This window comes from Mesoplodon bidens, assembly GCF_964165515.1.
Source record: "Mesoplodon bidens genome assembly, chromosome: 11".
Lineage (NCBI taxonomy): Eukaryota > Metazoa > Chordata > Mammalia > Artiodactyla > Ziphiidae > Mesoplodon > Mesoplodon bidens.
The window spans coordinates 26,509,898-26,534,984 of NC_138167.1; the positions used below are offsets into that span (position 1 = coordinate 26,509,898).

Sequence of the window (25,087 nt, forward strand, 5' to 3'; positions counted from 1 at the left end):
TCATTCTCACTAACTAACATCATCAATTTTACCAAATACCTTAAACTAAGACTTCAAGAAACTGTATGGTGTTAAGTCTGTTTCTTTTAACTCTTCATTTTCTTCAGTCACCTTGAAAAGGGCAGATGATATCCTGTCTCTCAGAAACTATTTGCAGATGTGGGCAGTGTTTCTGGAAGGGGTATACATTTCAGCTATAGAAGTGTCAGTTCCTTGGTATCTCTTTGTTTGTATGTCCACTCTGTTTTGTTGATGTCTCTTCTTGGTGGTTGGTCAGTAAATCTGCATATCTTTACCTATATATATATATATATATATATATATATTCCCCCCCAAGCTTAGTGTTTATTTTTTATATTAAAAAACATAAAGCCTCACTTAAAATGACAACTCAGCCACCCAGAACACAAAATAGATTTTGTAAATTTTGAGTACTAAATGTCATGTATCTTATTAATAACTAGAATAGTTCTTTAACTTCTCATCAGAACCTATTTATCCTTAGGATAAACAGTTCTACCTTACCACAAATCATTCTACCCTAGAGGAAATTAGAAACAGTGAAGCAGGAGACAGCCAGAAGAGTATGAACTACCTGACAGCCTGGCAACCATACAGGAGAAAGGGGAGGAAAACATAAAGACAGGAGAACTTCAAAAAAAGGAAAAATCAGTCTCTAACCATTTTGTATAGGGATTTGTAGCCTCAAAGGGCTTTATTATGTAACAAAGGCATAAGTTACCATTAATAGGTAAGTTTAAGAGCAGTGGATTCTAACATGACATGGAGCAGTATAATCCATTTTAAATATAGGTCCATCAAAACTGGCTAAACTATTTAAGTATTACTATGTATAATTCAACTATCAGGAAAATTTATTTAACATGAGATACCTCATTCTGCCAACTACATAGGATAATTGAGGTGTCAGTATATAGATTTATAGTATTTCTCGTCTTGCCCCCCCACTTCTGCCAATGTAAAAGAATTTTCTGATAAAATCTTATTAAAAACAAAAACTGTTTTCAAGTGAGATGGTGGTTTAGTTTGAACTTTGAACTCTATGATTACCTTTCATATATTTGTAAGAAATAAATCAAGTTTTCCTCAGATCTCCTTGTAGACTAAATCCAAAAGTAGCATGCTGACTAAAGACCAAAACTGTTTCTGTGGTGTTCTGTTAAATTCAATATATATTTCAAAGAAAATAATCCCTTAGAAAGCTCAATTGGTAAATACTTTCATATTTACTTCCAAGGTTTTGAAAGATGTGTTTGATATGTTTTGTAGATTTTTCCCACTAGGTAATTTATCTTTACCCATAGTTATCAGATATCTAAGACAAATTTTTGAATAGTAAATTAATTTTAATCTATTTTGTTAGAATTAGAAACCAGAGGTGATATAATTAGGTATAATGGAAAATAAAAATAAATTATGGCACACTGTATACTTCATTTATGTCATTTAAAATATTATATACATCCCTCTAATTATAACTAATTGTAATGGAAGTTTTATAGTTGTAAATTTGGAATAATTGAATGCATTTGAAATGGCATTTGAAATGTGTTCAGGATTTTTGCACACTTGATTTTTTAGAAAGGTTTGAAATATTAGGGATAAGCACTAAACTTATCATTCTGTGCTGTTTCTCTTTAACTACAGACCCTGCTACATGGAAAAACTCAAGACACCTTTCTAAAGGTTTCCTTTATCCATTTGTTTTTGGCCCTTCTTTTCCTATTGTGCCTGCATGTGTGCTTTTGTACTCTTACAGGCTGTGTGCATTTTTTTTTCCATTTTTATTTGCCTATCCACATTGATTGACTGCAGGTGTTAGTGGTTCTTGTTACCTTTTGGCATTGCATCAGAATGCAGGCTTTTTTTGGTGGTGAATGTAATTTATTTTATTTTTAAAAACATGCTTGTGAAGCCAGGCCTCTTCTATATGATAAGGTAAATTAAGAACACCCCTTTGGTATATAGTACCTGCCTCTGAGTTCTATTCATCTAGATTACTCCAGTCCTCCAATGAGACTTCTTGGAAGAAGGTACTAAGCTTCAAGTAGGTGAGCATTTTACTTGCAAAAAGGATCCAGTTTATTTACCTTTATCCCACCAAAGAAATTGATCCACCTTTTCAGTCATTTTTATTTTGATCTCAGGTGGCTGATATGTGTTATTCATAAACTTAATCATTAAGACATTTAAAACTCTGAATTTGGCAAAAGCAGAATAGCTGTGCTTGGGGGCGGCAAAGTTAGTTTACCTTTCTACAATTAAGCATTTCTAGCTTCTCTGGAAAAATCAGAACAAAATTTGCTCTCCAAGTCTCAGACCACTCAAAACAGTACCTGCAGTGAATAATTTTTCCTTTTTTCAGCAAGTGCAAGAGGAACAGACCTATTATTGGAAACTACTGGCGAGTAGCAACTCCATACAGGGCATATGCCAGGTTCCCCACACCCCATGCCATTTCATTTCTTACCTACCTTCAATTCCAAGGGAGAACATAATCTTGTTCCTGGGGGGGGAAAAATCACGTTGAAAATGCATATAAATTATGGAGTAGCTTCACACTACTGAGAGAGCTCTTTAAAGTAACAACAAATTGTGATTTTATGGGTTACCAACAAGGAACCAAATTAAAATAAAAACGACAAAGCAATGAAAAGTTAGCTGTTTCATTCACATGTTGCAAATTTTTGTGAGTTATGTGTAAATCTATTATATATGCCTTTTGCATTATTATTCAGTATGACTCATAAGTTTTCTTCTTTTAGCCATTAGCTTGAGTATTTTCATGAGATAAACTGCTTTTTATGTGTAAGATATTTAAAAATAAAGTATACATATTTTACTATAATATGAGGAGAGGTAAACAGTTTTATTTGTTAAAATCTAGATTTCAAATAGTGGGAAGACCTGTGAGCAGCTCTGAAATTAGTCGTTTCTGAAATACCTGGTACAATTTTTAAAATGTGAGAGTATAATTTAGCAGATCTTAAAATATAAGTTAACTTGTAGTTAATGGAAAAATAGGAAAAAATAATATTGTACTGCCTTTTTGAATCCCTAAATAAAGATAAAAAGTAATTTCCATAATTTCCAATAAATGGAGTTTTTCTTTTTCCAGGGGTTGAAGCAGAAGAATGGGGTAAATTTCTTCACACCAAAAATAAGGTAATTGTACAAGAATATGGTGAAGAAGTAACATGTCGAAAACATTTTTGGGGGGTACAAGTAGTTGATAATTTAGTTTCTTATGATTGGCAATGTAGCATTGTTATCTTGAAGCAGCTGTTCCTTATAAAATAAATCTTATCTTAGCATTTCTAACCGTAGTAGTTTATTTGGAAAACATTTAAGTTGAGCCTTGTTCTCTCTGAGACTCTTAACTGTTGTGGGCTCAGGCAGCTTTGAAAAACTCATATAAACTATCACTCTTTGGCTCAGAAAAAATATATGTGTATAGTAGAGTTTGTTTACTAATTCTCTGAAGCAGATCCATAGACATCCTTGTAATTTATCAAACCCCGCTTAAGAACTTTTAATCTTATTTTGAATACCGTGTTTTTTGTTTCAATAATTTTTAGCTTTACACAGATTTTGATGAAATTCGACAAGAAATTGAAAATGAAACAGAAAGGATTTCAGGAAATAATAAGGTAGGCATCTCTTTAGAGCTGGAAATTATAACCATTGGTAAATATATCATCGAGAGTATTCTGGTCTTTGAAACTAATGGAGTATTTTCCCAAATATATAAAAACTTTATTTAATACCTTTTGTTTCTTAGAGTTTTTATATGCTATCAGATATTTCATTTAGGTGTTTATTCTCGATCTTGAGATGTATATATCACTTTATTATGTAACTTTTTAAAATACTTCCTACAGTGTTATCTTTTTCTGCTGGATTGACTGTATTCTAATTTAAGAAGCAATATATAACTTACAAGATCCATGTATTTTGAAGAGCTCTTTTCTTACCTGAGTAAGGCTAGATTGACTTATGAAAGCAAACAGAGGGAAATTAAGGGTTTTTTTTTTCAGTGAACATGAAAAGTAATGTTAACAGCTGAATTGTCTTCTCAGGTTCTGAGAATTTAAAGTAAATTAGGTGTCTAAGATACGATTAATTTTGACACGAGGCGCTATCACTGACTCCCTTAAATTTAAATGCTTCTGTTTTCTCTCTTTTCTTTCTTTATTCTTATTACTTTTCTGTTCCCTTCCCTTTTGTTGTTACCTCCATTCTTGTATGGGTACATTTAATCCCACAAGTGGGCCTTAGCTAAGTACTAATATTAAAAAAATATTTATTGAGTCCTTTTATCTGCCGGATGCTGTGCTGGAGAGATTTTTCCTGACAAAAAGGCATTTTTGGACCCATGTTAATTTCTTTATGCCTATTCAGATATTTGTCTCTGTTTTAGTGATTTACTAAGCTTTGTTTATTATTGATCTCTGGGCAGGTTACCTTTTAGTTACTGCTACTGCCGCCATACTTCCCTGATTTGGATAACTTGTTACCTATGTCTCACTCCCTGAACTCAAGAACTTCATAAATTTGGATAGTGATACATTATTCTTTTGTTCAGCACTAAGTCTATTAAACATATTTAAGAAACGTTATCTGCTGAGAATCTGGAGAAAAGAATGTGAAATAATATAGGGGAAATAGATTGTGTATATTAATAGTATAATGTTGGATGGGATTATAACCTATGGCTAGGTGCCTTATTTCCTATATGTTTCATCGGGTTTTGATTGTTGAAATGTTTTAGAAATCATGGTTTATTTAATAATTAAAAGCATCTAATGTATAATACTTAAAAGAGGTTTACTTTAGCATTTTTATTCATTGAAATTTTAATGTATTTTAATATGATATTTTAAAACTTATTTTTAGGGAGTAAGCCCTGAACCAATTCATCTTAAGATTTTTTCACCTAATGTTGTCAATCTGACACTTGTGGATTTGCCAGGAATGACTAAGGTAAAGAATAGTTGTTACTCATTGTGGGTATGGTCATGTTTGTTTTCACTTGAACAAATGTAGTTTTTCCTTAACCTCATATGGATTAATCAGCTTTTTTTTTGCAACTACCTTGATTTATTAGCAGCATTTGACATAGTTGAGCCCTTCTTTCTCCTTGAAACACTTTCTTTACTCTGCTTCCAGGGTACCACACTCTAGAGGATTATTTCTGATCTTACTGGTCACTCCTTCTCAGTCTCTTTTGCTGGTTTCTTATCTTCTCAATGTCTGAACAGTGAGTGCCCCAAAGCTAAGTTTTTGGACCTCTTGTCAAAGGGGTACACCTAACCTCTTGATGATTTCATCCGGTCTTATGACTTTAAATATGAGTGTCTGTATGCTGACAACACTCAGATATCTCCAGACTTGTATATTCATCTTGTATATCCACTGTCTGCTTGACATACACACTTCAGATGTCTAATAGGCATTTCAAACTTGATGTGTCTAATACCAAATGCCTGATCTGTCCCTCAACCTGACTTGGTCTTTCTACAGTCTCCTCCATCTCAATAAATGGCAACTCTGTTCTACCAGTTGCTTAGCCAAAATGTTTGTAGTCATCCTTGACACTTCTTATCCTACACCCTACTTTCTGTGTCAGCAAATCCTCTAGCTCTCCTTACCTTTAAAATACAGGCATACCTTGGAGATATTGCAGGTTTGGTTCCAGACCACGACAATAAAGTGAATATTGCAATAAAGTGAATATCACAATAAAGCAAATCACACAAATTTTTTGTTTATCCAGTGCATATAAAAGTTATGTTTAGGGCTTCCCTGGTGGCGCAGTGGTTGAGAGTCTGCCTGCTGATGCAGGGGACACGGGTTCATGCCCCGATCCGGGAGGATCCCACATGCCGTGGAGCGGCTGAGCCCGTGAGCCATGGCCATGGGGCCTGCGCGTCCAGAGCCTGTGCTCTGCAACGGGAGAGGCCACAAAAGTGAGAGGCCCGCGTACCGCAAAAAAAAAAAAAAAAAAAAAAAAGTTATGTTTGCACTATACAGTCAACCCTTGAACAAGGGTTTGAACTGCATAGGTCCACTTATATGTGGATTTTTTTTCAATAAATATATTGGAAAATTTTTTTGGAGATTTGTGACAATTTGAAAAAACTTGTAGACAACTGCATAGCCTAGAAATACTGAAAAAATTAATAAAAATGAACATACAAATCTATTATAAAAAGTTAAAATTTATCAAAACCTATGCACACAGGGGCTTCCCTGGTGGCGCAGTGGTTGAGAGTCCGCCTGCCGATGCAGGGGACACGGGTTCGTGCCCCGGTCTGGGAAGATCCCACATGCCGCAGAGCGGCTAGGCCCGTGAGCCATGGCTGCTGAGCCTGCGCATCCGGAGCCTGTGCTCTGCAAGGGGAGAGGCCACAACAGTGAGAGGCCCGCCTACCGCAAAAAAAAAAAAAAAAAAAAAAAAACCTATGCACACAGACTGTACATGGTGCCGTTTGAAGCAGAAAGAAATGTAAACAAATGTAAAGATGCAGTATTTAATCATAACTGCATAAGATGAACTGTAGCACATACTGTACTACTGTCATAATTTCATAGCCACCTTCTGTTGCTGTTGTGCTGAGCTCAAGTGTTGTGAATAGCCCGTTAAAATGCCGTTTGATGCTAATCATCTCTGCTTGAGCAGTTCATCTCTCCAGTAAATCATGGTAAAAGGTGATCTCTGTGGTTCTTGCATATTTTTCATCATGTTTAGTGTAATACCGTAAACCTTGAATAACACCATGAGACACGTATGAAGTGCCACTAGTGATGCTGGAAGTGCTCCCAAGAAGCAGTGAAAAGTCATGATGTTACAAGAAAAAATTGAATTGCTTGATATGCACTGTAGATTGAGGTCTGCAGTTGCCCACCATTTCAAGATAAATGAATCCAGCTTAAGAACCATTGTAAAAAAAAAGAAAAGGAAATTCATGAAGGCAGTGCTGCAGCTATGCCAGAAGGCATGAAAACCTTGCACTTTATGAGCAATGCCTTTATATCTTGTATTGAAATTTCAACTTTTATGTGGGTGCTGGATTGCTGTAGGAAAGGCATACCTATAGACTATAACATTATTTGAGAAAAAGCAAAGTCAACATATGACAACTTAAAGCAAAAGCAAGGTGAAGGATCTAAAGCTGTGTAATTTATTGCCAACAAAGGATAGTTTGATAATTTCAGAAAGAGGTTTGGCTTAAAAAATGTCAAGATAACAGGAGGCAGCAGACAAGTTCTCAGATGCTCTTAAGAAAATCATTAAGGAGAAAGGATATCTGCCTGAACAGGTTTTTAATGCAGATGAAAGTGCCCTATTCTGGAAAAAAATGCCACAAAGGACATTTATTAGTAAGGAAGAGAAACAGGCACCAGGGTGTAAGGAAGGAAGGGATAGGCCAGCTCTACCGTCTAGTGCAAATGCAGTTGGGTTCATGATCAGGACTGCCCTTATCTATTAAGCTGCTAACCCCCAAGCCTTGAAGGCAAAAGAGAAACACCAGCTGTCAGTCTTTTGGTTGCCCCGAAAGAAGGCCTGGACAAAGAGAACCCTTTTCCTGGACTGGTTCCATCAATGCCTTGTCCCTGAAGCAGGAAGTACCTTTCCAGTAAGGGACTGCCTTTTAAAGTTCTTTTGGTATTAGACAGTGCCCCTGGCCACAGGTGTTGAAGTGGTCTACTTGTCTCCAAACACAATGTCTCTTACTCACCCTCTAAATCAGGAGGTCCTATGGACCTTTAAGGCTTATTACACATGGAACTCTATGGAAAGGATTGTCAGTACTATGGAGGAGAACCCTGTTAGAACATCATGAAAGTCTGGGAGGATTACACTATTAAAGATGTTGTTGTTATTGAAAAAGCCATGGAAGGCATTAAGTCTGAAATAATAAATTCCTGTTGGAGAAAGCTGTGTCCAGGTGTTGTGTAAGACTTCAGGATTTACGACAGAGCCAATCAAAGAAATCATGAAAGAGACTGTGGACAGGTCCAAAAAAAGGTGGGTGGGTGGGTGAAGGGTTTCAAGATATGAATCTTGTAGAAATTCAAGAGCTAATGTAGACAGTGCATGGGAGGAATTAACAGAAGATGACTTGATGGAAATGAGTACTTCTGAAACAGTACCAGATGATGAGGAAGAAGATGTAAAAGAAGCAGTGCCCCCAAACAAATTGACATTACACGATCTGTCAAAGAGTTCCAGTTATTCAAGACTGATTTTGACTTGGTGGAAGAAGGATTGGCACCATATAGAAACATTTTTAGCGTGAAAAAACAACAGTCAGAAATTATGATGTATTTCCGTCAAACTACACTGGATGTGCCTGCCTTTCCTGCCTTCTCTTCTGCCTCCTCTATTTTTTCTGCCTCTGCCACTCCTGACATAGCAAGACCAGATCCGCCTCTTCTTCCATCTACTTCACATGAAGATGATGAGGATGATCCACTTCCACTTAATGAATAGCAAATAACGATCATGCCATAGAGTTCTGTTGTATATATGTATGTCTTCTTGTGAAATCTAGTAACTGTATGGCAAGAACTGTATGAGAAGGCTTCCCTGGTGGCGCAGTCGTTAAGAATCCACCTAACAATGAAGGGGACATGGGTTCGAGCCCTGGTCTGGGAAGATCCCACATGCCGCGGAACAACTAAGCCCGTGCGCCACAACTACTGAGACTGCACTCCAGAGCCCACGAGCCACAACTACTGAGCCCGCGTGCCACAACTACTGAAGCCTGTGTGCCTAGAGCCCATGCTCCGCAACAAGAGAAGCCACCGCAATGAGAAGCCTGCGCACGGCAATGCAGAGTCGTCCCTGCTCGCCACAACTAGAGAAAGCCTGCGTGCAGCAACAAAGACCCAATGCAGCCAAAAAAAAAAAAAAAAAAAAATTAGTTCCTTTAAAAAAAATAAAAAAAGAACTGTATGAGATGTTTTTGTGTCCTTTTTGTCATCATTGCCTAAGTACTCATTATGTAGAACATCGTGTACAAGACTTGTATTGAACTGGATAGCCTGTTTTTATATAGGTATAAGGTGAGTGATATTTAATGTAAAATTAATAATGTGTTTTCTTACTGTTTTATAACTTTGCTTTCAAAGAATTATATTACCATGCAGTATGCCTTTCTTTTGTAATTGGAGAAACTGCGTATCAGCCTATCACAGGTAAGTGGTTTCCATACTGTATTATGGATATGACTTTAACACCGTGCTATAAAAATTTTATAACAATTCACTCATTAGTGTATAGGCTAGGCTACTGTGAAGCAATCATATCGATTACACTAGGCTACCATAAAGCAATCGTATTGCTGCTTCTTTGTTATCAATGCATGAATTGTTATATATGTAAATAAATATGAATTTCTTTTTTACGTTATCTTTTCATTTTTGATATCTAGTGTCAGTAATAACATATAACATCTACAGTGTTTTGTTATCATATAAGACAATATTGATGTAGGTACTGACAGAAGATTTATCTTGTAAACAGATGACATAAAATATTGATAGAGTACAGTATTGTAAATGTATTTTCTCTTCCTTACGATTTTCTTATTAACATTTTCTTTACTTATTGTAAGAATACAGTATGTAATACATATAACATATAAAATATGTGTTAATTGCCTGTTGTTGGTAAGGCTTCCAGTCAACAGGAGGCTATTCGTAGTTAAATTTTTGGGGAGTCAAAAGCATATTTTTGACTGAGGGGGTCAGTGCCCCAACACTGTTTTTCAAGGGTCAACTGTACTTTGGTCTGTTAGGTGTGTAATAGCACTATGTCTAAAAAAGCAATGTACATACCTTAATTAAAAATACTTTATTGCTGAAAAATGCTAACCATCATCTGAATGTTCAGTAGTCGTATGTCATCTTTCTGCTGGTGGAGTGTTTGAAATATTTCAAGAATTATTAAAATGTGATATAGAGACACAGAGCAAGCAAATGCTCTTGGAAAAATTAGTGCCAATAGACTTCCTTCTCACAGGGTTGCCACGAACCTTCAATTTGTAAAAAATGCAATATCTGCAAAGTGCAATAAAACAAGGTGTGCCTGTATATCTGGAACTCTGTCACATCTTACAAACTCATAGCTACCATCCTGAGCTAGCCACTATCATCTCAGCTGGATTACCACCATAGTCTCCTAAGAGGTCTTCCTCATAATTTATTAACTAAGCAGCCAGAGTGATATTATTAAAGTGAAAATTAGATTGTGTCATTCGTTGGCTCAGAATCTTTGTAGTGGCTTCCCACTTCACTCAGAGTAAAAGCTGAAGTTCTTAAAGAGATCTAAAGTATCTACTTGATCTGTCTCTATTACTCTTCTAGCTCCTTCTGCTCCAGACTTCTGCCATTTTGTTCACTTTACTGGAATGTTCTTCCCCCAGGTATCTGCTTGTACCTCTCCCTTATCTCTTTCAGTTTGTGGTCATTCTCTCAAATGTCATTATCTGGGTGAGGTCTCCCCTGATTACTCAATTTAAAAGCATAATCCCATTTAAAAATAATGATTTAAAAGTATAAGCTTTTTTTCTTTAATATTTATTTATTTGGCTGCATCGGGTCTTAGTTGCGGCATGCAGGATCTTCTAGTTGCGGCCTGTGGGATCTAGTTCCCTGACCAGGGATCAAAGCCCGGTCTCCTGCATTGGGAACGTGGAGTCTTAGCCACTGGACCACCAGGGAAATCCCTAAAAGTATAAGCTTTAACTAAGTATTCCTTAGCCTCCTGTTTGCCTTTATTTTTTCCATAGCCCTACCACCACCTAGATACTATGTATATATGCGTTTATTATCTGCTTCTCATCACTAAAGCTCAGTGAAGGCAGGAATTTCTTTTTCTTATCCACTACTGTGATAAAATCTGGTATGTAGAACAGTGCCTGAAATAAAGGTTGCCAATAAATACTTGCTAATTGAGTGAATGAATGAATTTGTCTCTAGGCAATTAATATCGACCAATCCTTAACATGGTAGACTTTTGATATTTGCAAGATTACATTTTGAGACTTTTACATATTACCAAATTCACATATACTGTAGTATATAATTTCATTTTAATTATCTGTAAATGGAGTAATACCTATATTCTTTGGATTAAATGGGGGGGAAAAAAAGCTGAGTTGATTTTTATTACTAGTTCCTTGATCATCTCTTTTTGGTCCAGGTACCTGTAGGTGATCAACCTAAGGATATTGAGCTTCAAATCAGAGAGCTCATTCTTCGGTTCATCAGTAATCCAAATTCCATTATCCTTGCTGTCACTGCTGCTAATACAGATATGGCAACATCAGAGGCACTTAAAATTTCAAGAGAGGTAGATCCAGATGGTAAGGACAGATGTTAATTTTTAATGAGATGCTTGGTTAACATGGTAAATCTACCCTCGAGAGGAGATTTCATTTTTAAAAAGAATATCTCTAGCTGTTAGTACACATTTTAAAAATAATGCTTTTCTATTTTACTTATATTATCAACTAGAAATTTTGGTGGAAATGGATAAATTGTTGTACAGGCTAGGCAAAAATACTTCACATGATGTCCATATTTGTAATGATTACCTAATGATTTTAAAATAAGAAGATGGCTTTGCAAAAAGTTTGTTTTGTATAAATAAAATGATTTAGGTTTTTGAATGGCTGATTTCTAAGAATAACTGTCATGGTAGGTAATCATTGTAGACTATTATAGTATAGTAGATAATTATGGTATCTACATTCTGCAGAGGTTCAAGGCAGAGGGGATTCTTCGAAATATAGTTCATACTGTGAGTCAGTATATGATACCTGACTAATGCTGCAGTGTGCATCTTATATAAGATGCCAGACTGTAAGTTATTATTGCTGCTAATAAATGTATGCTTTGCTGTATACAGGAGCCATTTTTTTTTCATCTGAGTATTGAGGGTCTGTGGGCAGTGTCATGTTTCTTATTTCCTACTTTGAATAAAAATTTAAAATAAAAATTTGGTAGGAAATGTTAGTGCTAGGACTGCTAATTAAAATTCCTATAAACGGGGTCATTTCTTAAAATTTTTTATTTCAAGTTTTTAAGAAACTTTTATTATATGAGTAATTAATGTTCATTTTAGATTTAAAGATAAACTATATCAAAATGTTTGTCTAAGTTTTATTTTTATTATATAAAGTAAACTGTTAGGCATTTTATATACATTAATTCTATTTTTTTTTTCTTTTTTTTTTTTTGCGGTATGCGGGCCTCTCACTGTTGTGGCCTCTCCCATTGCGGAGCACAGGCTCCGGACGCCCAGGCTCAGCGGCCATGGCTCACGGGCCCAGCCGCTCCGCGGCATGTGGGATCTTCCCGGACCGGGGCATGAACCCGTGTCCCCTGCATCGGTAGGCGGACTCTCAACCACTGCGCCACCAGGGAAGCCCACATTAATTCTATTTTAAACTGACCCTTGAGCCATAAATATAATCATACTTTTGATCTAGTGATCTTAATCTAGTAATATAGTATAAGGAAATAATCCAATCCAGTATTATTTATAAAAAATTAGAATCAATATATGGCCCACAGTAGGAATGATAAGATAATAATAGAATATGGAATCATTAAAAAGGATGATTTTGTAGATTTGGACCAAAATACAAAAATGCTTCTAATTGAAAAATGCCATATGTAAAATTGGACATTATGCAGAGCAGCTGGAACTCTCATACATTGCTGGTGGGAATGGTATAGCCACTTTGGGAAACAGTTTCTCAGTTTCTTAAACAGTTAAATCTGTAATTCCACTCTTAGGTTATTACCAATGTTAAATGAAAACCTATGTTCGTATAAAGAACCTGTATGCAAATATCTATAGTAGCTTTATTCTTAATCTCCTAAAACTGAGAAAAACAGAGATGTTTCTCAAATGGGGAATGAATAACTAGACTATAGTGTGTCCACACTGTGGAATACTACTCAGCAATAAAAAGGAATGAACTATTGATACATGCAACAAAATAGATGACTCTCACAAGCATTATGCCAAGTGAAAGAAGCCAGACCCAAAAGGCTATATATATGATTCCATTTATATAGCATTCTGGAAAAGACAAAACTAGGAATGGGATAGTACAAGGAAATTTTGGTGGGGGTTGGGGGGCAATGGAACTGTTTTGTTTTGAGGTAGTGGTGACATTGCATTTGTCAAAACTCATAAAACTGAAAAAAAGCCATTAACCAAGAGATGTTTAAACTCTCATCCTTGGATCCTGTCCACGCTGGCATGGTGAATAAATTCTGGCATTTTGGTGGCAATGAGAGGAGCTAGCGATTCATTGAGCGCTGTATCCAGGCCTTCCCCACCTTCTGCCTGCTGGGGCATGAGGGGACCCCTGTGTCCTGGTCCCTGATGGACTAGACAGGAGAAGTGTGGTTGGGGGTCACGCTGCCTGAGTACCGGGGCCCGGGTCTCGTCTCCCATATGTTGTTTGTCCACACCCAGGCTCTGGACAAACTTGGCTTCCCCGTATATAACCATACAGAGCCAACAAAGTCACACAGAAAATTAGTCACAGTCTGCATCATATCCCATGCCTTGTGATTGGAACCAGTGGAGCTGTGTACCTCTGTGAAGCAGCCCTGAACCCAAGACAGTGTTGGGTGGGCTGGTTATGTGGCAAGAGATGCCGAGGGGTGGGCAGAAAGAAAGAATAAATTGTAATGAGCAAAAAAAAAAAAAAAAAAAAAAAAATTAGTGTATTTGTGCTCTGCAAAAATTCACTCACTAGGCATGAGTGAATTTCAAACAAATTTTTAAAATGCTAATAAAAAAGTTAGCCCGAAGAGCTAATAAAAAATTACATGTGAAAAAATTTTAAAATTAAACATTGATGATTAAAAGTAGTTTTGAGGGGCTTCCCTGGTGGCGCAGTGGTTGAGAGTCCGCCTGCCGATGCAGGGGACACGGGTTCGTGCCCCGGTCTGGGAGGATCCCACATGCCGTGGAGCGGCTGGGCCCGTGAGCCATGGCTGTTGAGCCTGCGCGTCCGGAGCCTGTGCTCCGCAACGGGAGAGGCCACAACAGTGAGAGGCCCGCATACCGCAAAAAAAAAAATAAAAAATAAAAAAAGTAGTTTTGAAAAAGTATTTGTAAGCAAAGGTTAGAAAAACATTACCAAAATGATGGCAACGGTAATGTTAGGTGGGATTATAGATTAGGATTTTCCTTTATTAATACTTAATAGCTTAATTTAATGGGTCATTTCTTTTCTTTTTTGCATTTACCAGGTCGCAGAACCCTAGCTGTAATCACTAAACTCGATCTCATGGATGCGGGTACTGATGCCATGGATGTATTGATGGGAAGGGTTATACCAGTCAAACTGGGAATAATTGGAATAGTTAACAGGTTAGCAATCAAAAATGGGATAAGAATTGCAGCATTCTCATTTCAAAGCAAATCTGAATTTTTTGAATCAGTCTGAAATGTGATGGTGTCCCTACTTTTTCCCCTTTTACTGTAATCTTGGTATTGCTAAAGAATTCATTGCTCTAAAGGAAGAGATTCACTAAAGCCTCCTGTAGATATTTTTAAATAGAAAGTGTTTCTAAAGTAAGCAGTGCCACAAAATGGAAGAAAATTTAATGGCTAGGCTTAAAAAATCCCTGTCTATTACGTTACGTATGAGGAGGGCACTGGATAAAAAAACGTATTATTTAGTTTACGCCCAGTCAAGAGTTCTTAAGGTGGTAGTATTTTAATAGATCGATTTAACCCCTAGCATTAGTGATTCTATGTAATTGCCAGGAGGTGACTTGGAGAAATTTTATTAAAGGTATCCTAATTATAAGTAGGTTAAATTAAAAATTGTGGAAAGGAAACTAACTACAGTTGAGTGTCTACTTAAGTTTTAGACGCTCTACTCTGAGAAGTTTTTTAAGGGTATCTCTTTGAACCCTTACAACATCCCTGTGAGATATGTATATTGGTCTGTTTTATAATCAGAAAACTTAAGTTATACATTTACCAAAATCACATGGCTGGTGAAAGCAGAGCCAGATTCAAATGGAGATCTTAGTCCAAAGCCTTTATAAAATAGGAAGCACTGAAATTGTCATGAGATCTGGGTTCTACTCCTAGTTCATCTACAAACTAGATATAATGTGGGTTTAAATGGCTCCTAACATCTTTGGTCTCAGACCTTTTAAAATGAAAATGTTACTAAGTGATGTCTTTACAGTTGTCTGCTTCTTATCACATGTCCTTCTCCCTTACCCCTACTCTTTTTTTTTTTAATTCCTATTATCTCTTTTCAGGCAAGCAGGTGGTATAAAACTGTTTGTTGTATTTGTAGATGGCTACTCTTCAATTTACTTGCCTGTCCATGGATAAAATATACAGTTGATTAAGACACATATATTTTCACCTGTTTATCCCTGTTACTTAAGAGTACTGCTTTTGACTGTAGTTAATGGTAATAATGAGGCCTAAATTATTCAGGCATTGCTTACTTAAAAGTCACACAGTTTGAATCTTGGCTGAACTACTTAATATGTGACTTTGGGTAAGTTAGTTAATCTCCCTGGGCCTTAGTTACTTTGCTATTAAATGGGATAATACCTATTGCATAGACTGATTGTGAGAATTAACAATTCACGTCAGGCATTATAGACAGTGCCTGGTGCCATCATCATCATCATCATCATCCTCCTCACTATCCAGAGTACTTAGTACCATACCACAGTTGACTTTAGTTGAACAGTTTTGTTATTTTTCAACCTTAGGAGCCAGCTAGATATTAATAATAAGAAGAGTGTAACTGATTCAATCCGTGATGAATATGCTTTCCTTCAAAAGAAATACCCATCTCTGGCCAATAGAAATGGAACAAAGTATCTTGCCAGGACTTTAAACAGGTAACATTTTTTACCTTTTGGAAAATGAGATGTTTCTGGGTTGCCAGTAGGTGTCTGAGACCTTTGATTATCAGTTCCTTACATTTTTATAATGTCCTTGTCTGTAAAATTTCACTTTTTGTTTCTTGTATAGTAGGTTCTTATAATGTAGATATTTATTTTTATTGAGGTGGTTGGCATTAAATCATCGTGTAGTCTAGGAATGCTCAAGTGAATTTTAAAATACCTTAATCGTGTAATTCTTGACAGTCATTTTACTTTTGATGATAGAACTAGATGGCAGATGACTTCATTTCCATTTTGTATTTCAGGAACTGAATTAAGATTTATAATTTTCACATAACCTATTCTTAATTTAGGATGTCTTCTATTCCTATTCATAAAAAGAATGTAAACTATATACCTTGAATTCTGAGTATGCACTGATGGTAGAGGGATTAGAAGACCTTTCTAAACAATTTATAAATGACTGAAGTAAAAGCTATTTTCTTTTACTTTTGGCTTATTCCCTAAATAAATTAAAGGCTGATGGATATGTATCTTAACAAGATTGATTTTCACTATGCTGAGTACCCATCGTAAAAGATAAGTCAGAAACCAAAATAAGGTAGGTAGAATTGGATTGAGTAGCTTACTTTCTTTGAGGTAACTGCAATAATATAAAAAAATTTTTTTAAATTTATATTTGATTCTCTAGCAGTTGCTACAATTTGATGGGTTGAAGGCACATTTAAAAACCATTTACTAAGATGGTTTCCTTCATGTCATTTTTTTCAGGCTACATATTTACCTTCTAGTCTAAGATTGCATTATTTCCTATCAGGACAAATGGACAGGTTTCCCTATTATTTGCATTTTAAAATTTGACCTGCCTGGGTCTTCAAAATACACAATTACTTTAAAATCCTTCCTTTCTAATCTTTGTTAGGCTACTGATGCATCACATCAGAGATTGCTTACCAGAGTTGAAAACAAGAATAAATGTTCTAGCTGCTCAGTATCAGTCTCTTCTAAATAGCTATGGTGAACCTGTGGATGATAAAAGTGCTACTTTACTCCAGCTTATTACCAAATTTGCCACAGAATATTGTAACACTATTGAAGGAACTGCGAAATATATTGAAACTTCAGAGCTGTAAGTAAGAAATTTCTCTATGGATTTGGTTACCTGATTGATAGGTTAGATAAAGATAAAAGATAAAGATCTTTTGTTACAGTGACTTAACTCTGAGATTATCTGATTGTAATCTATTATCTGTAAAACAGGAATATCATTTTGTAGAAATGATAATGTCTCATATGTATGTAAAATGCTTTATAAATTATGTAAAGCACGGTAAAAGTTTCAGGGCTTTCTTCAAAAACAAGACTTTAATTGATAAGCATTTATAAAATTTTCATAATTTAAAAAATGTTTGTTGTTTCTTTAATACACGCTATAATTGTTCATGAAAAACTACAAAAATACAGATAAGTAAAAAGAGTAAAACGTAAGGACAAAATTGCTTTTAATTCCATCATTAAGAAATAATCCCTGTTACCTTGGCATTAATCTAGACATTTTTCTATGCTTCTATAAAACATATAACTGCCTGTAATACACATCTTTAAAAATCAGATGCTATGGAATCATTTCTGTAAATCAACATGTCACAAACAACTAGTAGTAATTGTATATTTGTATTCTCAGTCTTAAGATTTACATAGTATTTTACTTTTTAGACATACACTCTTATTTGTTCAACCAGTCCCCTACTATTGATAGTTTGCTTTCAGTTATACACAAATATAAACAATGCTGTGATGGACTATCTTTGGGCCATGTATCCAAGTAAACCCTTAGGTTAAATTTCTAGAAGTGGAATTACTAGATGAAAGGGTATATAGCATCCTCAAAGTCTCTTATTATTGCTATACTATTAGTAGATTGTATTTTTTTCTATAAATTTATTGATTTTGTTTATTTTTGGCTATGTTGGCTCTTCATTGGCTGCGTGCAGGCTTTCTCTAGTTGTGGCGAGCGGGGGCTTCTCTTGGTTGCGGTGCGTGGGCTTCTCATTGCGGTGGCTTCTCGTTGCAGAGTACAGGCTCTAGGTGCGTGGGCCTCAGTAGTTGTGGCTCACGAGCTCTAGAGTGCAGGCTTAGTAGTTGTGGTGCATGGGCTTAGTTGCTCCGCGGCACGTGGGGTCTTCCCAGACCAGGGCTCGAACCCATGTCCCCTGCATTGGCAGGCGGATTCTTAACCACTGCACTACCAGGGAAGCCCGATTGTATTGTTTTACTACTAGCAATATAAAAGAATATCCATTTCTCTAAACTCTCACCTTTAAAAAAATCTTTTAATTTTGAAAAATAATTATAGACTTATAGGAAGTTGCAACTAAATGTACAGGGAGGTCCCATTCACCTTTCACCCCGTCTCCCCCAGCGTTGACATCCTGCATATCTGTAGTACAATAAAAAGCAAGAAAATGGACATCGGTGCAATCCACACAGCTTATTCAGATTTCTCCAATTATACACATACTTCATGTCTGTGTTTGTATGTATGTATATAAAGTTCTATGTACTTTCATGTGACCCAGGTAGCCTTCTATGTGAGTTAATGCCATAGAATATTTAACAAACTAATTACTGAATGGTTTTAAATGTATGCATATTAAGGGAAATAAAGATTACTAAGATAAACCTTTAAAGAGTTCAGTGGGTAAGGTAGGTCAAGGGAACACAAGGGTTGATTAGGTGGTAAAAGGAGTATAATTTTTAATTAAATACTTCTTATTAAATATAATACATAACCAGAAAAGTGCATGTAACATATATGGACAGTGTTATAAGTAGTTAATTAAGCAATATCTTTGTAATTACCTAATCAAGCCTTATTAGAACATTGAAGAGAGACCACTTTCATTTCTTTCAAGGATTGGGAGAGCTCCGTAGTTAGGAATGCATTTGGGTTGGGTTCTCAATAGAATATGGGAAGGCAGTAAGTAGAAGGGTATTTTAGGCTTTGGAACAGCAAAGATTAACGCAGGGCGAATTTGGAGAATGGCATATACAATGACGGGATGTAACAGGAGGTAAGGCAGGAAAGGTGTCTAAGAACAAGACTGGGGAAAGTCTAGTATCTTCAGAATTTGAAGAACTTCCTACTATAAAAAAATAAAACACTTTTGGTCACAGGAGTAACCCATTTTAGAAGGATATTCTGGTCATTATGGAAACTATTTGGAGAAGGGAAAAGTTGGAGGCAGAGAGACCAGTTATTGGTAATTTTAGCTATTTTAAAGTATAATACGTAGCACTAAGTATATTCACAGTATTGTACAACCATCAAATAGTATCTATTTACAAAATTTTTTATTACCCCAACAGAAACTTTGTATCCAAATAAGCAATATATCTGTGTTCCCCTCTTCCCCCAGCCCATGGTAACCTCTGACTTACTTTCTGTCTATGAATTTCCTTGTTCTAGATATTTCATATAAGGAGAATCATACAATATTTGTCCTTTTGTGTCTGGCTTATTTCACTTAGCATAATGTTAGGCTGGTATCTTCTGCCTAGACTACTGTAAGAAAGTAGTGAATAGTGATGGTGAAAACAGAGAAGATGGGATGATTTGGGGAGATATAAATGTACTTGTAAATTTTCAACTAGACTTGAATGAAAAAAATAAAAGATAATAATCAGGGTTTCTAGTCATTAAGATAGGAAACACAAGGTGTCCAGTATATAGGCCCAGAGATTTAATTTGTTTAAAGCAGGGATAGGCAAACTATATATAGCCCATTGACTAAGAATGATGTTTGCACTTTTAAATGGTTGAAAAAAAATTCAAAGAAGAATATTTTGTAATGCGAAAATTATATAAAATTCAAATTTTAGTGGGCATAAGTTTTATTGGAACATATCTGTGCTTATTTGTTTACATACTGTCTGTGGTTGCTTTTGTGCTCAATGGCAGAATTGGCGAGTTGTGACAGAGTTGTGAAAAGTCTAAAGTAGTTATTATCTGGCCTTTTACAGAAAAAGTTTGCTGATCTCTACTCTAGATTGTGAATAAATAGAAATAAGACATTGTTTCTTATCTTTAAGGAGCTCATAGTCTAGTTGAAGAAAACTAGGGCAGAGAAAAATGTTTAGTAGTTCTTAGTTAACTGATGTTTTCTGAAAGAATAGTTACTCAGTGTGCACGTGCATATGTGAATGCCTTTTGTGAAATGACTCCTTTCCTCATTAAAAAAATTAGAGAAACTGGTTCATAATGGAGTTGAGAACACATGGAAATGGTCTAAGTGTGATTGTTCATCTGAGACAGTCTTAAAGCCTACAGAGAGACTTCTAACTTGTAGCTTCCTCCCTTTTAGTAATACTAGAAGTCATATACTTCATTGCCTTTCAGATGCGGTGGTGCTAGAATATGTTATATTTTCCATGAGACTTTTGGGCGAACCTTAGAATCTGTTGACCCACTAGGTGGCCTTAACACTATTGACATTTTGACTGCCATTAGAAATGCAACTGTGAGTATGCTTAACCTTTAGAATTTTTTGAAATGAGGTTAAAGATTATTTTTAATCCATATAACTCTATCCTTTTTTAGTGAATTGTATACTTTGTTATTTTGCCCTCATTCTTGAAACTACGAAGTGCTTTTTTATGAAAAATACCAAAAACGTGATTTATTTTAAACTTAGGGAAGAACCAAAATTATATGTGGCTATAATAAGAGCTCATAGTTTTATTTTTTTAGGGTCCTCGTCCTGCTTTGTTTGTGCCTGAAGTTTCATTTGAGTTACTAGTCAAACGGCAAATCAAACGTCTGGAAGAGCCCAGCCTCCGTTGTGTGGAACTGGTTCATGAAGAAATGCAAAGGATCATTCAGCACTGTAGCAATTACAGTACACAGGTAATTGAGAAATGTAACAGGTTTCAGGTTAAGTAGTAAAAGACATGAGGTGGTGGTTTCAAGGGGAAGGAGGAAACATAGAAGATGGGCTGAAAGTTAAAATGTAGTTCCCTTATCTAAAAGTGATTTGAAATGTAGCTTCCAAATCTGATTCAGTACTTCAGTGATTATTTAATTTTCCTTTAAACAAAAGACTGTTTCTTCCACCACATATAGGAGTTGTTGCGGTTCCCTAAACTTCATGATGCCATAGTTGAAGTAGTGACTTGTCTTCTTCGTAAACGGTTGCCTGTTACAAATGAAATGGTGAGCTATTATTTCATAAATCATTGTAATCACTGTTAATAAGTTATTTTGTACAGCTTTATGAATTTAGGCATAATGATTCCCAGTGTATTGAAAAGAAAAAGAAGCGAGTTTCAGTCTTATTTCAAAGGAAACTTCAGTAATTCTGGTATAAAATGCATTTTTCTTCATATTTTAATCATTGTTAGCCTGCAGCCACAGATTTTCCTGAAAATGGAGTTACTGTTGAGGATTGTGAATAGTTTTGCTTTATTATATAGCAGCACTGATTTAATGGAAAGTTAGTTTTATCTTTAGCCTCAGTAAACTGAGCCTTCATATAGCAAGCTCTTTTTTTTTTTTTAACTCTGATGTATATCAGGGTAATTTGGCCATTTGTACAGTTTCCTTGTTTGATGACCTAATACCATAATATCATGGTTGCTATCCTTAAAAATAAAAATCCTGAAATTGGCAGAAATATGGAATAAGCATTTGAAATTGTCCGTATGCCTCTAATTGTTGGCTGGTTTCTTTTTTTCCTTTCTGGTCTCTAAAAGTGCATTTGGGTCTTTGGCTCCGGATGGTGAGCCCCAATGGACATTTACTTAAAGAGTACAAAACCATCCTTGGAAGTATAGAATGTAAGTGCTGCTGCTTAGTTGTTTCCCTAGCAAGCATAACCACCAGATTGAAGTGAGTAAGAACGTGGTTAGCCTGATCTCAGACTCTACCCACTGATATCAGAATCATTGGAATTTCATTTAAATAAATAATTTTCACTGGTTCTTGATCTTTTAATGCTGTTCTGATACCTAAGATTTGTAAGCACAGTGCAAATGAAGGAGTTAGTTTAATCTCTCTACAACGCTAGAGAAATTAATTTCAACTTTCCTTTTTGATTATTGTCCCAATTGTCCCAATTGAACCACATATATTTAAACTAGGTGCTTCATAATTAAGGCTAATCAATCATTATCTCAGGTCATTAAATGTATCCTTTACCCTAATAAAGTTAACATCTTTAACTTACATCTGATTATGAGATGTTTTCTTATTGTTGAACCTGAACTTTTGACATGGAGTAGTGGATGATCTAAGGTTTTAATAGCAAAGCTGCTTGGAAGTTAGATATGCATCAGGTAGATAACTTTTTTTTTTCCCTAACAAATACTTCTAACTACTTCAGTGTCAGAAATGCAATCTTAGATGCTAAAATATAGATAATTCAAAAGATAGAGCAAATTGTTATTTGGTATAAACTCTGTCAGTTGGAGTATAATTATCAAGTATTTATTTAGGCATCAGTTTCCTGTACTGTCTTTTAGAATTATCTGTTTAATAAGTTTATATGTTTCCTTAAGTAAAATTAGGTTGGCACATTTTGTATATAGCCTAATTTTATTTTTTTCTAGGTCCATAACTTAGTGGCAATTGAATTGGCTTATATCAACACAAAACATCCAGACTTTGCTGATGCTTGTGGGTTAATGAACAATAATATAGAGGTAAATACAATTTGAATTTGTCTTTTTTGAGAGAGAAAATGTTTTAGCTCAGTTATATCAAGTTTACTGGGCAAGGAATAACTATAAGACATATATGCACCATATTATTGTCTGTTATATGCTAAGAAGTATGCTGAGGGCATTACATTGTTTTCTTAAATTTAATTCTCAAAACCACCTGGAGGCATTGTTCTCATTTTCTGCTTGAGAAACTGTAACTCAGAAATGATCTGGGATTCATTGATTTAGTGTTGAAGGACTGCCTGGCTCCATTTCAGTAACTGTTGTTGCAGTTTATTAGACTGAAGTATGTAAAACAAAGTGGATGTTTAAAATGGTTTTCATTTGACTCTGAAAGCTGTGAAGGAAACATTCCAAGAATTACCTAACTTATAGTAAATTTGGAAAGACAGTACTGTTTCACCATTACTGTGGTTCCTGCATTTCATGGTTCCTTTTTTTTTCCATTTGAGGCTAACATTGTAGGTTGCATAATAGCTCAGATGGAGCGAAGGCTGGTGGATAGAGCGATTTATCTGGATGCAGTTTTTTCTCTGCCACTTTTATCCAAAACAGTAAAATTTTCTGCAATTCCATAGTCCAGTAAGACCTGAATCCCTTCTGTATTTAATTTCCTCTTATGCATATGGGTGGGGAGAATATTGTAAACGTGGAATTTGGGAACTGGAAGGGACCCTGGGTTTAAACTGGAAGGGACCCTTTGGTTAAACAGATGAGGAACCTGAGACCCACAGATGATAACAGCTGTTACTTTAGTGCTTATTTTGCTGGGCATCTTCTCTTTAACAGGTATAGGGAACTGTTTTTTCGCTACATAGTTTAGGTGACTCCTATTGTCAGAAAAAATTCCAGGGAATTGCCGTGGCCCAGGTTCAATCTCTGGCTGGGGAACTAAGATCTTGCAAGCTGTGTGGCACAGCCAGAAAAAAAAAGAAGGAAAAAATTCCAAAATGCATATAAGTAAGGCACTTTAAAACACTCAGAAAGTGGACTAGGTAATAGTTATTATGTTAAAAATTAGCATGCAGACACTATCTTAAGATATGAGTTAGTTCTTGTAACAATGAAGCCGTCATGGAAAATTTGTCTGGAACAGTTTTTCTAATACTGACAAGGTCATTTATGATATGATTTCAGATCAGTATTTTTCTTACAAATCAATGTCTCTGGTTTTAAGACTATGTGTCAAAGAACTTTATGTGGATATTCTCATTTAATCTTTTTTTTTTTTTTAGAAGATGTTGGGGGTAGGAGTTTATTAATTAATTTATTTATTTTTGCTGTGTTGGGTCTTCATTTCTGTGCAAGGGCTTTTCTCTAGTTGTGGCAAGCGGGGGCCACTCTTCATCGCGGTGCGCGGGCCTCTCACTATCGTGGCCTCTCTTGTTGCGGAGCACAGGCTCCAGACGTGCAGGCTCAGTAGTTGTGGCTCACGGGCCTAGTTGCTCCACGGCATGTGGGATCTTCCCAGACCAGGGCTCGAACCCGTGTCCCCTGCATTAGCAGGTAGATTCTCAACCACTGCACCACCAGGGAAGCCCTCTCATTTAATCTTTATAGCAACCCTATGAGGGAAATGTTAATAGACTAGGAAACCGGGGCTTGAGAGTTGGTAACCCATACAAGTTAACAAAGCAAGTAAGCCAGGTCTCCAGGGCCAGCCAGCTAAGGTCATAAATGGTTGGTAACAGACTAGGGTGAGAATTTCTGGTCTCTAGATTCCTCTGCCTTTTGCTTTGTGTCCTTCTTCAAAATGTATATTTAAATGCTAACTTTTTATTCTGAAGATTGTTAAAATCCATATATTTTTATTATCTGCTATATTTTTTTATCACTGGATAAATGGAAAGTGGGTAAAATTTCTGTTAAGAAACTTTCTTACCCAGAAACATCATTGTGAAGCTTTGTTAATTTACACCTTTTTGCAAGTTTGAGTGTTCATGAAATGCTTTCTACTCAGGAGCATTTTGACTTCATTTAATGTAAATACTTTCCTACTGTATTTGATGCTGCCTGTGAAAGAGCCACTATTAATACCTACATCCTTCTGTATTTTCATAGTCTTGCACCTATCATGGTGCTTGACATACAGTAGGTGTTCATTACCTATTAATTTGAATTTACAGTTGCTTTAGCTCAGTATCAGAATTACATTGCTAATATTAGCAGATGAGAAGAGTGGGCAGGTGATCAGTCTGTTCCAATTAGCCAGGTTACAGAAAGGACTGTCAGTTTTCAACATTACATTTATTTCCTGGAGATAGTTAAGGATAAAGAAAATAGAACAGTCTTATAGATATTTCTTATGGTTTTGTGTGTGAGAATTGTGTGAATTTAACACAAACGTGTGCAGGTTAGAATGATTTTTAAAGGTTTTGCTTAATTTTTCTGTGATCTGTGCACTTCAAATTCTATATGGTAT

General features: G+C 35.8%; 1 protein-coding gene across 4 annotated transcripts in view; it reads left to right on the plus strand.

Moving 5' to 3' along the window:
- DNM1L (dynamin 1 like) overlaps positions 1 to 25,087 on the plus strand; it is a 63,665-nt gene that overhangs the window by 32,124 nt on the left and 6,454 nt on the right. For all 4 annotated transcript variants that reach the window (XM_081250091.1, XM_081250092.1, XM_081250093.1 and 1 more), the window contains exons 3-13: positions 3,140 to 3,186; positions 3,600 to 3,671; positions 4,918 to 5,004; positions 11,234 to 11,396; positions 14,311 to 14,431; positions 15,808 to 15,939; positions 16,868 to 17,074; positions 20,345 to 20,465; positions 20,696 to 20,851; positions 21,068 to 21,157; positions 22,552 to 22,644. In XM_081250091.1, coding sequence (XP_081106217.1) covers positions 3,140 to 3,186; positions 3,600 to 3,671; positions 4,918 to 5,004; positions 11,234 to 11,396; positions 14,311 to 14,431; positions 15,808 to 15,939; positions 16,868 to 17,074; positions 20,345 to 20,465; positions 20,696 to 20,851; positions 21,068 to 21,157; positions 22,552 to 22,644 — 1,289 coding nt within the window. The remainder of the gene's footprint in view (positions 1 to 3,139; positions 3,187 to 3,599; positions 3,672 to 4,917; positions 5,005 to 11,233; positions 11,397 to 14,310; positions 14,432 to 15,807; positions 15,940 to 16,867; positions 17,075 to 20,344; positions 20,466 to 20,695; positions 20,852 to 21,067; positions 21,158 to 22,551; positions 22,645 to 25,087) is intronic.